Source organism: Paroedura picta, chromosome 17, assembly GCF_049243985.1.
Source record: "Paroedura picta isolate Pp20150507F chromosome 17, Ppicta_v3.0, whole genome shotgun sequence".
NCBI lineage: Eukaryota > Metazoa > Chordata > Lepidosauria > Squamata > Gekkonidae > Paroedura > Paroedura picta.
In genome coordinates, this window is record NC_135385.1 from 23,667,636 (window position 1) to 23,681,303 (window position 13,668).

At 54.6% G+C, this 13,668-nt stretch overlaps 1 protein-coding gene across 1 annotated transcript in view; it reads right to left on the reverse strand.

The window, feature by feature from the left end:
- Positions 1-13,668, reverse strand: part of CIAO3 (cytosolic iron-sulfur assembly component 3) — a 123,202-nt gene that overhangs the window by 90,565 nt on the left and 18,969 nt on the right. The window contains exons 4-5 of the mRNA XM_077316964.1: positions 6,317-6,465; positions 2,347-2,412 (exon numbers count right to left, since the gene is read on the reverse strand). Of these exons, the coding sequence (XP_077173079.1) occupies positions 2,347-2,412; positions 6,317-6,465 (215 nt within the window). The remainder of the gene's footprint in view (positions 1-2,346; positions 2,413-6,316; positions 6,466-13,668) is intronic.

Consider the following 13,668-nt stretch of genomic DNA (forward strand, 5'->3'; position numbering starts at 1 on the left):
TCTTCCGTGCGTCACCACGGCAACAAATGTCAGTTCTAAGATGCTTACATCACTTGACAGGCAGCAGTGACATCACCAGGGGGCATCTGGTGTACTCCCCACCCCAACACCTCCTCCTCCTCCAAGTAGAGCGATTGTAATGGCGGGAGATCTCCAGCTGCCGCCTGGAAGCTGGCAACTTTAAAGGCATGGTGCACGGACACAAACGTGCAAGTTCTCCAAAAGCACCAGACGGGATCCTCCCAACCCCTCTCGCAAGCGACTCTACTCCCAACCACAAGCCCCCTCCCTCCCCCCTCGGCCCTTTCCTTCAGATTGGGTTCAAAAATAGCCCTCCCTGCCACCAGTGGGGAAACTGTGAGCGTCCACTGGCTCTCCGGCCCAGCTAGGAAAGGAAACAAAGAGCCATCTTTGTTTCCGCTTCGTAAAGCAGTAGCCGCCGGCCGCGTCCAACTCCACCCTGCGCCGCCCTCCATGAATCAGCTTGGCGCGAGTTCTGGACCTGCTTCGTCAACAGACCATCACATTCTCCCAGGCTGAGATCAACGCAGAACCTCCTCAGGCTCGCCCGTCTGACGCTGCCACCACTCGGGAGCCTTTTGACACCTCCGGCTCCTGGGATTTCTCCTCTCCCGCCTTCCCCGGGGGGTCCGAGCAAGACGGGGAGGAAGAAAGGCAGAGTTAAAATTTATGTAAAAAAATTAAGTGTAGGTGAGGAATGAGGGGTTTGCTGAGGAAATGACACATTTTTAAAAAGGGAAGAAGAAGAAGAACTACTACTACTACTACTACTACTACTACTACTACTACTACTACTACTACTACTACTACTACTACTGGGTTTTTGATACCCCACTTTTTACTATTTGAAGGAGTCTCAAAGCAGCTTACAATCACCTTCCCTTCCTCTTCCCACCACAGACACCCTGTGAGGTAGGTGGGGCCGAGAGAGCTCTGAGAGAACTGGGACTGGCTCAAGGTCACCCACAGGCATCATTTGGAGAAGGAAGAGGGAATCAAACCCGGCTCTCCAGATTAGAGGCCGCTGCTCTGAACCACGACACCACGTTGGCTAGACAGCAACAGAAAGGGGCAGACAAATCTCCCCAGGAGAGTTCCAGAGTTTCGGTACCATGACCGAGAAGCTGCCACCCGCCTAATCTCAGATTAGGCTGGGCAGGGAAGTATAAAAACTTATTGTGTCTGCTGAAATGTAACGGCACGCTACAGTTTAGGCTGAAACCGAGAAGTTCTCCTGTCTTGAAACGGATGCAGTGGCTGCCAATTGGATGCTGGATCAAATCCAAGGTTTTGGTGATTACTTTTAAAGCCCTAAGCAGTCTGGGACCTCCATACCTGGCAGACCTCCTCTTCCGATATGATCCCCCTCCCCGAAATTTGTGTTCTTCAGCTTGCAAGCTCCTTGTAGCCTGCCCCCCCCCGCCCTCCCCCCGGGTCATTTGCCTGGCATCCGACAGGGCAAAAGCCTTATTCGTGGTGGCCCCGTCCCGGTGGAACCAGCAGCCAAATGAGAACGCAGGTCCTGTAGGACCGATCCAAGATCCACAGGGCTGCCAAAGCAGAGCTCCCCCGCTTGGCTTTAAGTTCGGTGAGCCTTTTCATGCGGTCTGCTTTCGGGTTTTGAACAGAGATGTGTCGACCTTTTAAGCCAGGGGTAGTCAAACTGCGGCCCTCCAGATGTCCATGGACTACAATTCCCAAGAACCCCCTGCCAGCATTTGCTGGCAGGGGGCTCTTGGGAATTGTAGTCCATGGACATCTGGAGGGCCGCAGTTTGACTACCCCTGTTTTAAGCGTTATTAATGCTTGTCAGTGTTTTAACTGGCGTTACCCACCTCAAGACCCCCTGGGAGGGAACGGAAATGCATATGTTTAATAAATAAAAAATAAAGAAATAAGCTGATGGGCAGCAAGGGAGGGAGGGAGGGAGAGCCAGGCCCGTGCACATGGCTGCAAGCAACAGTTCTATTATTATTATTATTATTATTATTATTATTATTATTATTATTATTATTATTATTATTATTATTATTATTATTATTATTATTATTATTATTATTATTATAGATTTATTGCCCGCCTCTCCCCGAGGGCTGCATCTGAACTGATCCGAGTGACCTACAAGTAAGGGGGGGAGAGAACTAGATCTTCTGGTCCCGCTGCAGAAGGGATGGGAGCAGGACAAGATTACCGAGGAATTGGCAGAAAATTCGGGCTGCGCGTAAAGCAGGAGTCCGGCGAATCCTGGCAGAAGCTCAGAGTCAGGCGGGAAAGCCGAGAGAACAAATATATCACGGGGAAAGACGGTGCTGTCGAGCGGCTCACCTCGTAGTGGTAGTTCATGCAAGTCAGCTCTCTCCAGCAGCGATCCCCGCGAATTTTAATCAATCCCTGTCAAGGAGAAAAGCAATACGGGAGGTTATTTTCACCGCAACTCAGAGGAGAATTCTCAAAAGTCAAACATGAAAGGCTGGGGGGGGGGGGGGGATGGAAATGCTAGAAAGGGGAGGGAGGGGGAGACTCAAAAGCCACACACACAGGCACACACAACCCCGCACGAAACATTAAGGAACTACGAGCGACACGAGTCACACACACACAAAACCAGGTTCAGGAGGAAATAAATCCGCCGAGACTTCCGAGACACCGGCCAAATGGAATCCACCCAGCACAAGCTATATCATAAGGTCTGCCTTCCCTGAGAGGTCGGGGTCACAAAGCCCCCCAATTCGGTTAGACTGGAATATTCTGAATCCTGCCATCTTTAAGCAATTCTGTTTGCCGAAACTCAGCTCCTGTGATTGTTGCCGAAGAGGAAAGGCCGAAGCTCGGAGCAGAGCTTAGTCGGTATCCCGAATTTCTTTCCGAGGGACTCAGGTGGGCATACACGAGATCATAGAGTTGGAAAGGGCCAGAGAGGGAACTAGTCAAGCCCATCGCTCAATGCAGAATCTGGTGGGGGACATAATGCCCTGCCTCCTTTCTTCCCTTAACCACAATCCTTTTAGGTAGGCGTAACTGAGAGACGGAGAGTTAACTTCTCACCTTAGTGTAGCCAGCCTGGCAGCCAGGCAAGGGAGGCTCAGAGGGGATTTGCCCTGGCCTGCCTCTCCATCATGACCCCTAGTGTTCTTTGGAGGAATGACAACCCAAATCCTTGGAAGTCTCCCATCCCAATACAAACCGAGGTTAGCCCTACTCAGCCTCTGAGATCTGACGGGACCGGGATGGCCTGGGCTCTCTGGGCAGAACCAGCTGGCTTTTCCTGCATGGAACAGGTCACATGTGAAAGTTGCGGGTTATCAGAACCTGTGTCACAGTGACCCAAACAAGGAAGACTATTTCCACTGGAAAGAAGTCCCTTTTATGACCCCACTAGGGGAGAAGTCAGCTGTCCACAGACACAGTCTGGCAAGCATGACATCTGTCTGGCCAGTGTCAAGGTATGCCTAGGCATAAAATGGTAAAGTCTGTCCCCCGCCTGCAGATACCGAAATCCGAGGATTAGGGCCACACCGACACTGAACATTTTCCTGCCAACCTGGTTACAAAAGCTTCCAGCAGAGGCGCCGTTCAAAAGCGTGTTCCGGATTTCAGCATGGTGGGCCATTCATTAATGCTTCAGGGATTAAACAAGTAGGGGGGGAAGGACCCGTGGGGAGTGGGTTCTAATTTGTTCAGCGCCAGGCAGGCCAACAGGCAAAGGGGGGAAAGAGAATGCAGTCACACCACCCCCGCCCCAATCTCCCCCGTGGGCTTCCCCTTCTCCTTCTGGACCTTGGGAACAGCTGTAGCCGTGCAGGGTGTGACCCCTGCCCATCCAGGCTGTGACCACCTCCCTCTGCCTTGAAGAGCCCTGGCCAAGGACCCTGGGTTAGTCAGACCCTCGCCCTGCCGGTCGTGGGCGGCGGGCGAGTCCGCCTGAGACATGAGCGATCGGGCATGCTTCTGAGCTCCCGAATTAGACGCTGGGTCCTCCCCGCCCTGGCTTGGCATGTTTGCATTTGAACCTCCTGATCGACCGCAAAGAACTCAGGCAGGCCGTTCCCCGCCCCTCGTTACCTGGCCGGGGACCCGTATGCAAACACGGAGGAACAAAGGAGCTCTTTGCTGCCACCCGGGATCTGCTTTGCCTCGAATTCAAATCATCCCCGTAGCAAACGGGGCTTTTTGCAAATCATCCAGCTCCCCGGCCAGGTGGACAGTTATCCTCAAGATGGACCTTGACGGTGCAGAAATTACTTTGGGTGACGGGGGAGATGCGCTGACTCCTGGTCGCCTCGCAAGACATAAGAGCCAACGGGGGGGGGGGGGGGGTCTTCTGGAGTTCTGGTCCCACTGGTGGGCCTCCTGACGGCCCCTGGGTTCTTGTCATCGTGGGACACAGAGCATTGGATTGGATGAGCCACTGGCCTGATCCAAGATGGCTTCTTCTCTGACGTCCTTACATAATGTGATTCCATTTGGAGGGGAGCAGATTGGAGCAGGGTGGCAGCTAAAAACCTGCCTCTCCCCTGGGCTTCCAGAATGCCTCCCTGCCCGCAGTGGGGGAAGTGGGATTTCTGCAAGACTCTGGAGGCTTGATTCCGGGCCTTTTCGCCGCTGAAGGGGGCGGCGGGCGGAGGAGGGGCTGGAAATGCTCGGAGAGTCCTTCTTGCCGAAGGGCCTCTGACTCGGGCAGCCAAAGAAAGATCAGAGAAGCCCAAGACGAGGGTTGCTCAGGAGTCAAGGATGAGATCCCTACGGAGCAGGGGAGGGATGCAGCTGGAAGGTCGGAGGTCAGACTCTGGAGGCCTCAGTTCCCCAGCAGAGATCCCAGGAAGCTCCGCCACAGAAGCCTGTCCTCGCACACGAACTCGGATAAAAGCACGGAGAAGAAAGCGCCCTTTCTTCCCAGCCCCGGCCCACGTTAATGCAATAAAACGAAATTGGGGCAAGAGCTCTTCGGCTCAGAGATCGGAGGCGAGGGAGGAAGACGAGGGCCCTCGACTCAATACCTTGAAAACGAGTCGGGTTTCATCGGAACGCAACCGGCCCGCCGCTCCGGGCGTTAAATTCAGCGTCCTTTCCAGACCCAGCTCTTCTTCCTTTGAAGCCACGCTTTTGGGAGCTGCAGAGATGATTCCCCCCATTCCCCCCCCCTTCCCAGTAGCTTCCTTCATGCCAAAGCACCCACGTTAGGAAGCCTCACAGAGGAACCAGAAGCCGGAAAGAAACAAAGAACTGGGGATGTATACTGGGGGGGTGGCCGGGGGGAGACATGTTATTTTTCAGATCCAGATAACAGGGAGGGCATAATTATTGGCATTAATGGGTGATTCAAGCCTCCAAAACACCAATTCTCTAGTTTCAGTTCATTTTTTTCTGGGATTCTGGAATTATTCCGGTCTGTCATTCACCGTGGCAGCCTTCCTGCAAATGACCCCAAAACTGCAGTGTAGTCCAATTCTACGGGCCCCTGAACAAGCCCCCGCCCCTGCCGTCTTCTGTCACTCCCTATAGTATATACGTGCTCCAGACCCCTCATCCTGCCCCCTGCCCTTCTCCGTACGTTTTCCATCTCTGCAAGGTCCTTTTTGAGACACGGCGACGGGAACTGCGCTCAGCGTCCCAACTGAAGCTGCCACGTCACAGCTACATGCAGGGCCATTACGATCCTGGCCAGAGACCGATTTGCAAATGAACCCGGCTGCTTCTCCACCACTGTCCCGAGAGCAGACCCCCACTCCTACAAGACCGGGAGGGGGTCTTCTCTTTGCTCTCCTCCCCTAACCCCTAAATTTCAGACCACCGGACCCTCCGCTACGCACAACAGGTGCAGCAGCGCCTCGCAGCCCCGGGGGGTCCCTTGCAGCGGGAAGGCCTGATGCTTTTTGCAGACAGAGAGCCCCGTGTTGCCTCCCGGGGCCAGGCGGGTGTCATCTCAGGGACAAGGGGAGGAGCCTGCCGCGGCCCCCATCGGCACCTGTGCTGCGGGAGGGGACAGGAAGAGCGGAAGGGGGGCACGCTCCCGGAACTCCCTGGAACGCCAACCACAAGGGAGATCTGAGGAAATTAAAGAGACCTGGTCAGGAACGGGGAAGGTCCCCAAATAATCCGTGCACCAGTACTTGGAGAGTGTGTCATTCCTCCGCAGGCTCGCAGGAGGAGACTTGTGCAATCCCCTCTGCAAGGCGGCCAAACTGTTCGAGAGAGGAAGCCTATTTAAGGTGGCTGCAGCGCAAGGGGCCAGAGCACCGTGCCCGCTGGTTTCAGTCCCTTAAGGGCCAGAGCTGAAATGGAGAAGGCCACTTACCGCTCCCAGCATGATTCGGAAGATGAGCCACCGGTAGCCCCAGATCACAATGCGGGAAGGAGGCGTGCGCCTCGGCCACTGGGAGAGAGTCCAGAGCGGGCACAGGAAGATGCCCAAGAATCCCGTCTCGAGAAGCTGAGATTCCCACCCTGCCGGGGGAAAGGAGAGCGCGGGGTTAGTCACTCCCGAACGGCAAAGGGCAGCTCGAGAGGGTGTGGGGGGGGTGCTCAGTCTGCCTGCAGCGCCAGAGAAGGGCAAGAGGACCAGAAGGGCCTTAAAGGCTCACAATATTATTTGCAGAGCCTAGTTTGGGCCCGGGGGCAGCCTGGCGGCCAACGAAGAAGTTTCATTCTGGGTAGAAGCTTAAGTGTGCACATGCACACTCCCTCCGGCACATGGAAGCGTCAGTCAACCTGGCTGGCCTTCAAGGTGCCCCTGGACTCAAGCTTGGTTATGTTGCTTCAGACCAGGGGTGGCCAAGCTGTGGCACTCCAGAGGCCCAGGGACTACAATTGCAGGGGCTCATGGGAATTGTAGTCCATGGGCATCTGGAGAGCCACAGTTGGCCACCCCTGCTTTACACCAACTCTGTGGGACTCAAGCTTTGCCCTGTTGCTTCTGACCCGCCTGCCGACCCAGCTGAATGGTCCATATTTTTTCAGTTTCCCCCAACCTTTCAGAGGTTCCGCACTCCCGCTCAGGATCAAAGGGCAGGGGGTTCTTGGTGGCTCCAAAACCTGCAGATATTTTGCCTCTCTGGCCCAGCTCTGAGGGAACGGGGCTTTTCCCTGGCCCACATCATTGGTGAGCCACCCCAAAACATGAGCCCCGGCCAGCCACTTCTAGGAGCAGTTGGCCAGACAGACAGCCCCCCCAACAAAATGCCCCCCCCTCCTGGATACACTCCCGAATTGTCTTGGAGTCACCCTGCCCCGGAATGGGCCACCTGCAGCAAGAGCCGACCCCTGGGGCTGTTGCAGGCATGGAAGAAACGCAGTTCCTTCTGAGAGCAGGCAAATTTCAGCATTTGCATTTTGCTCCCTTCGCAGTAAAACGGTCCACGATGTAAACATCCAAATGGTTAACCAGAAGGGGGGGGGGGGGGAGGAGGAGAGCAAACAGTCATTCCTGCACTGTCAGGCAAAGGTCCCAGCTGCCCTTGAAGTTCTAGTGAATCACAGAATCCTAGAGCTGGAAGGGGCCATAGAGGCCATCTAGTCCAACCCCCTGCTCAACGCAGGATTAGCCCAAAGTGCTGCCTGCATCAAGAGGAAAAGGCTGACCTGTTGATGGTTCGGCTTAACTTCGCTCCCAACCACCCTGCGGCATTCGCGCTTCTACCCAAAGCAACAGAAAGGGGTGATACTCTTCTAGGTAGCCCACTGAACCAAGAGTACAGACCACACTGCTAGAAAGCCGGTGAGGCGTTGTGGTTAACATGTCAGAGTAGGCCTAGGAGACCAAACTTCCAGGAAAACAGAAAGCCAGAGCAGTGATTCCTACAGAGAGGCAACGGGCAGCCTCATCCGGGGCAGGCGACCCCGTTGCATGCCCTTCTCACAAGCGACCAAACAATCCAGATCACACCCAATCCAGAGGCATGCCTGAATGAACTCCGCTCCCCTCTGTGGGAAAGAACAGCAGGTCATGCAGAGAGTCAACAGGCAGCCTCGCCCACACCGAAGCCTTTAAACGGCTTAATTAATGCCTGGCTTGCAGAAGACCAGCCGCTTTCTGGAAGTGCCCGCCCTGAGCAACGTGCGGGCCCGCAGGTCTCTCGGACAGCGGCGTGCCAATTTGTGGATTTCCACCTCCTGACAATTTGTCAAGTTAAACGTCGGAGGAAGAGAGATGATAATTACTGGAAATCCCCCTTCCTTTTGTTCCGGCTAACCGAAAGACCCCAAAGTCCTCTCCAATTAAAACTTAATGACTGTTTTCCCCTCCTTGGCGAATGAGGCTGGCTCATAAAGAGAACGGGATTCTCCTTTTATCAGCGCATATCCTGCGGTTAGCAGGAGATACCGCTCCTTCCCCAAAGCCAGCAGGGTGGTGGAGGGGAGAGTCGGCCGCGGCACCGGCAGCTGCGTGGAAGGGGGGAGCAACGGATGGGGGGGGCCTTGAAAGGTTAATTGTTACCGCCGGCAGCCACAAAGAGCGGTTATGGGCGCTGAACTGGCACCCGAAAGGTAGTATATCTCTCCTCGGATTTCAGCTCGCACAAGACTGGCTGTGTTGCCAAACCTTTCACATGCTAATACTCCAGCTCTGCTTCCAGAGAAACAGCTGTACCAGCTGGATCAGCAGCCACGGATCCCCCCCCCATCCCTTACTATGCGCCTGGCAGGCCCTGGCAGCCCTCGCCCACCCAAAGCTGCACCCCAGTAACTTCCTTGCATGTCCCAGTTCCCCTTGCCACGTTTCTCCCGAGGCACACCTCAGACCAGGTATCCCCGACATGGTATCCCCACGGGCGCTGCTTCGTCCACCAAGTCCCTCTCCCCTGTCCTCGGGCTTCCGCTGTTAGTCAGGGTCACATTCGCTGTGGGTTTTATATTGAAATGTAAGATTTTGCTCAGGTTTGAGGCTATTCATAAATAAATAAATATTACAGGGCCATTGTCGGCCCACTGAAAACTCTTAGATTTTTGTTACAAACATTGGATAACATGATAGATAGATAGATAGATAGATAGATAGATAGATAGATAGATAGATAGATAGATAGATAGATAGATAGATAGATAGATAGATAGATAGATAGATAGATAGATAGATAGATAGATAGATAGATAGATAGATAGATAGATAGATAGATAACGAACGAACGAACGAACGAACGAACGAACGAACGAATTTACTGGGCCCTTCAATTTGGAAGTCTTCAGCCTTTTTGTGCTTAAAGCAGTTTTGCAGTTCAGTTTTGCCTCTTGTTGGGGGGTGGGGGGATTTGAACCTGGCCCTCCTGGCTCCTCGTCCGATGCCCTAACCACGACACTGCGCTGGCTCGCCTTCCAGGTGGGACCCCCCAAATCGATGGAGATCAGGGGGGGCCGTCCCCCGGTGACCCACCCCGTTTCAGACACAGCCTCCCCTGTGCAGGACGCGCCAGGCGGCTGAGACGCGACTCGGCTGGGCGCCAAGGAGAAGACAGATTTGCCCCCCCCCGGCGCCCCCGCCCAGCTGCCGCACCTGCCCCGCTTATCCAAAGCCGAGCGCTGGCACTGCCAATTGGAGCTGGTTCCAGCATCACATTCAAGCCGGTTGAAAAACACACGGAGGGGGACGGAGAGGAGGAGGAGGAGGAGGTGGACTCCCTCGTGCAGCTGGAAGGAGGCGGGGAGGGGGGGAATATTAGGCATCAGCGCGGAGGGAGGGACAAACAGCGCTCACCCAGCTGTTGCGCTTTCTTGGAGGGGGGGACACCCTTAAATTACCCAGTGACAGAAGCCACAGCTGAGCACCAGCTCTGCAGAGTTGAGCAGCCAGGGGACGGAGGGGTGGGGGGGACGGGGCCCTGTTTCCAACGCCACCTTTTTAAAAACAAAGAGTTGAGCAGGCTGCGTGACACAACCTTAGGGAGGATCGCTGGCGGGGCAGGTCCAGGCAGCTGCTGGAGCAGCGAGGCCCTTCCTCGGGCCGGACGTTTGACGAGGAGCAGCTTCAGGGGCGAGGAGGGAGGAGAAGCGTTTCCCCGCCGCTGCCGTGCCCCAAAGGTGCCCCAAGATGGGGACTCTTCTCAGGGCTCGCTAACCCTGTGTGCGTAATCACCGGTTGACCCCTCCTGGTCTCAAAGGCACCCCTGGATTCAAGCCTTGTCCTGTGGCTTCGGACCAACGGGGCTGCCCACCGGAATCTATGCAAAGTAGCTCCTTCCTCTTCTCTCCCCACAACCACCCTGCGAGGTGGGCTAGGAGGAGAGGGAGCGACTGGCCAACTGTCTCCCAGCGAGCTACCCTAGCACAAACGGGGATTTGAACCTGGCCTTCAACATTCGTGCCTTCCGGCATGGCAGGACGTATTTTCCAAACAACATGAAGCTCGTGCAAATGCAAATAATGCATCGGAATGATAATGCAACAATGCAACAATGCCATCGGGGAGGGGGGAGCCCTGAAGGCCCCGGCACAATGCACAGTTTTAGAAACAAGCATCCCCCTGTCCGAATCATGACCGCAGAGTCGGGAGAGTCCTGAGAGGCCAGTCGATGCAGGAAAGCCAGCGCTGGAGACGGATAGCTGTCCAAACCTTTGCTGGAAGGCCTCCCGTGGGGCAGAGCGGCCTCCCGGTCCAGGTTTCATTCTCCTCCCTCTCTTGCCGTTGGGACGTTTCTCTTCACGTTCAGCCCAAGTTTGCCCATCAGGCAGCACGCCTCCAGGGGAGCACCACCCAAGGCCAGCTGTCCCCAAGGCCGGGGACCATGGACAGCAACGGCCAGTCAGAACACACTGCGCTGTGTTCCTTGGGCCAACCGTACAATTTGGCCTGGCACGCCCTGACGCTGTCGCCTAACTTCTAGAGGCCGAATGCGCCCAGAGACCCTGGTCTGCGAGGCCGAAGGAGCAGAGGCACACAGTGGTCAGTGAACAATTTGCCAGGGAAATGCTCAGCCATCTTTCCACGGCAGACAAGAGAAGTCCCACTTAAGATTCCAGGACACTGGTGGCCTGTGGCAAAAGGAAACAGCCACACACACACACACACACACCCCTTGCCGGGGATTCTCGTCAGGATCCTGCTCCTGGGCTCCGTTCCGCAGGCCCCCCCCCCCGTCTCGCCCACCGCCAACAGGCCCCGGCTGCATACTGATACTGCTGGGAACGAAAGGGTTGCATTGTTGATCCACCTGCTCCTGTTTTCTTCGGTTTGGATCTCGTCAAATTTCAGCAGCTGCAGAGCCGGGACACAATGGGCACCACTGTTATCGGGCCGGAGAGGATGAATGCAAGTGAGGACGGAATAAAGCTCACAAAATGGCAGAGATTTCAACGGCCACGCTCACCTCGCACGTGTGGAGGAGCGTCCGGCGAGGGTGGCCGGCCCGGGCGCAGAAAAATAAGCTAATTTGCAAAGAGGCTGGTTCTTCTTTTCTTCCTTTTAAGGGCTTTCTTGGGAAATGGCAGAGAACATCGCGCGCGGCTCCGGACCACGCTGCACGTTCTCTCAGGGAATACCGGCCGGTCGACGGCGTTGGGGATCTGGGGCGGGCACGAGAACCCCCCAAAAGAAAACCCCAAGAAGTGCTGAGCCGATGTTTGAAGCCCCTCTCAGACATCTACTGAGCCCAATGGCCCCGTGAGGACCGACAAAGTTTCCTTCACGGTATGAGCTTTCAAGGGACACACACTCCTTCCGATAGACCAGTCGCCCACGGAGCGCTTTGGCACAAGTAGCAGCACCAGCCCATCCAAAGTCCCGTGGCGGAGAGCTCCGTCCTGAGCCAGGGTCGCCCTTCCGTCAAGCTGACTGACAGCAAATCTCTCCTTTTCATTTCTTTGCTCCGAGGACCATTGCATTTTAAAATAATTAGCAATTAGAAGCCCCCTTGGCCGTCACCACGTGTAGAGCATGTGGCATGCGTGTTTTCAAGCAATGCCCTAAATGCTCAACTAAGAACGTCACACGCATTGGACCAAGAAAGAATCCTGCCCTCCAGCGAGTTGGGGGCACGAGCCCTCCGGTAACCTGGTCTTCACCAGCAGGGTAGAGTTGGCAAAGATCTTCCTGAATTCGGCAGGTGAATTCTGCAAAATCCAACCTCCCGGAATGCAAGCTGCTTTTAGTGGGCCTGGCCAAATGAGGCAGAACTTTGGTATTTGCTAAACTTGCCCGCCATGGTGCATCAGGGGGTTGGCCCCGAGAAATTACGTGGTTTCTCTGTTCTAGGTTTTTTGAATCCGTTGACAGCAGCGGCTGCTTAGTTCTCCGCAGAAAAACCAGAAGAATCACTCAACAGGTGGCTGCTTATTACAAGAAGGTGGGGAGACAAGAATATAATCTTCTATGGGCAACAATAAGCCAAACTGTCAAAGAGGAAGAAGAGGAGGAGGGAGATCTCTATTTTCGAGCACCCATCGAGTAACCCCCCCCCCACCTCTTCATACTCAACGCTCAGCTGATACAGGTTTTTAAAAAGAAAGAACTGCACCAATCCACAGGGCCCTTGAGCATGCTAAATGAGAAGACAGAACAAAGAGATTCTTGTGTCGTTCTGGCCCTGCCGATTTCTCCAGAGGAGACCGATACAGATGTGCAGAGCAGCAGATATACGGCGTGGAGCTGAGGCGGGATTTTGGTCCTGTACGCTCTGGGGCAGTTCATGTAAACAATCTGTCGGGTCCCCCGAGTCTGAAACCGGAATTATTTCACTCCGCCGTCCCTACGCAAACGGTGTTATCAGAAGTGGCGTCAGTGGCCCATTGAGAAATGCCAAGTGCGATAACAGAGTTCTGACACGTCTCCTCGTAATCGGCACCTCGACGAGGGAACCGTTTCCTAAGTAGCGAAATTCAAGCTCAAAGGAAATCCCGGGCGATCTTGAATGGGTTCTTCCCTCTGACTGGAACGACACGTCAAAACTCCAAGCGCCTCAAAAGCTGAAGGCTGACCTTTGATTCTTAAAACTCAGCCTTCCCTGACCACGTTTGCCCGACAATAGAATCGAGAAACTTTAATTCAAGTCAAAAACAAACCCAAAGCCAGCGTGGTGCCATGTTAAAGAGCAGCAGACTCTAACCTGGAGAGACAGGCTTACCTCCCCATGCCTCTTCCACAGACAGCCGGCTGGATGACCTTGGGCCAGTTGCAGTTCTCTCAGAGTTCTCTCAGCCTCACCTACCTCAAAGGGGTCCGCTGTGGGGAAAGGAAGGGAATGGTGATTGCAAGCCAAATCCCCTTTTGGTCACACCAACTTCTTTAAAAAAACCCTTGCTGAGGGCCAGAAAAGGAATCCATGGGCCCCATGACTTCCTTGGTCACCATATTTGCCTCCTGTACTTTCATTTACAGCGAGAAAAGCCAATGTACCCAGGAACCATTCTGCCCACCTTCCCCGCGTCAAAGCCCATCAAATCAAAGGTGGTGAGAGGATCGACATAGCTCTTGGGCCAAAACAGCCCCAAAAACTGCCCCCGAAGAAATGCGGACATTAAATCGGAGAGATCCTGCACAAGCAGAACGTCTCTAAGGTTGGCACACACTTGGCTCAAGCGTAGTAACTCCAATTAAAAAAAAAAATTAAGCGTGTGTACTGATTAACTTTTTAAAACCTCTGCAAGCAGTGATGGATGGCAGGGGACAATCCTCACGGAGGTTTCCGCCGTCTGACTCTGACTCATTGTTGCCCCTGCCAA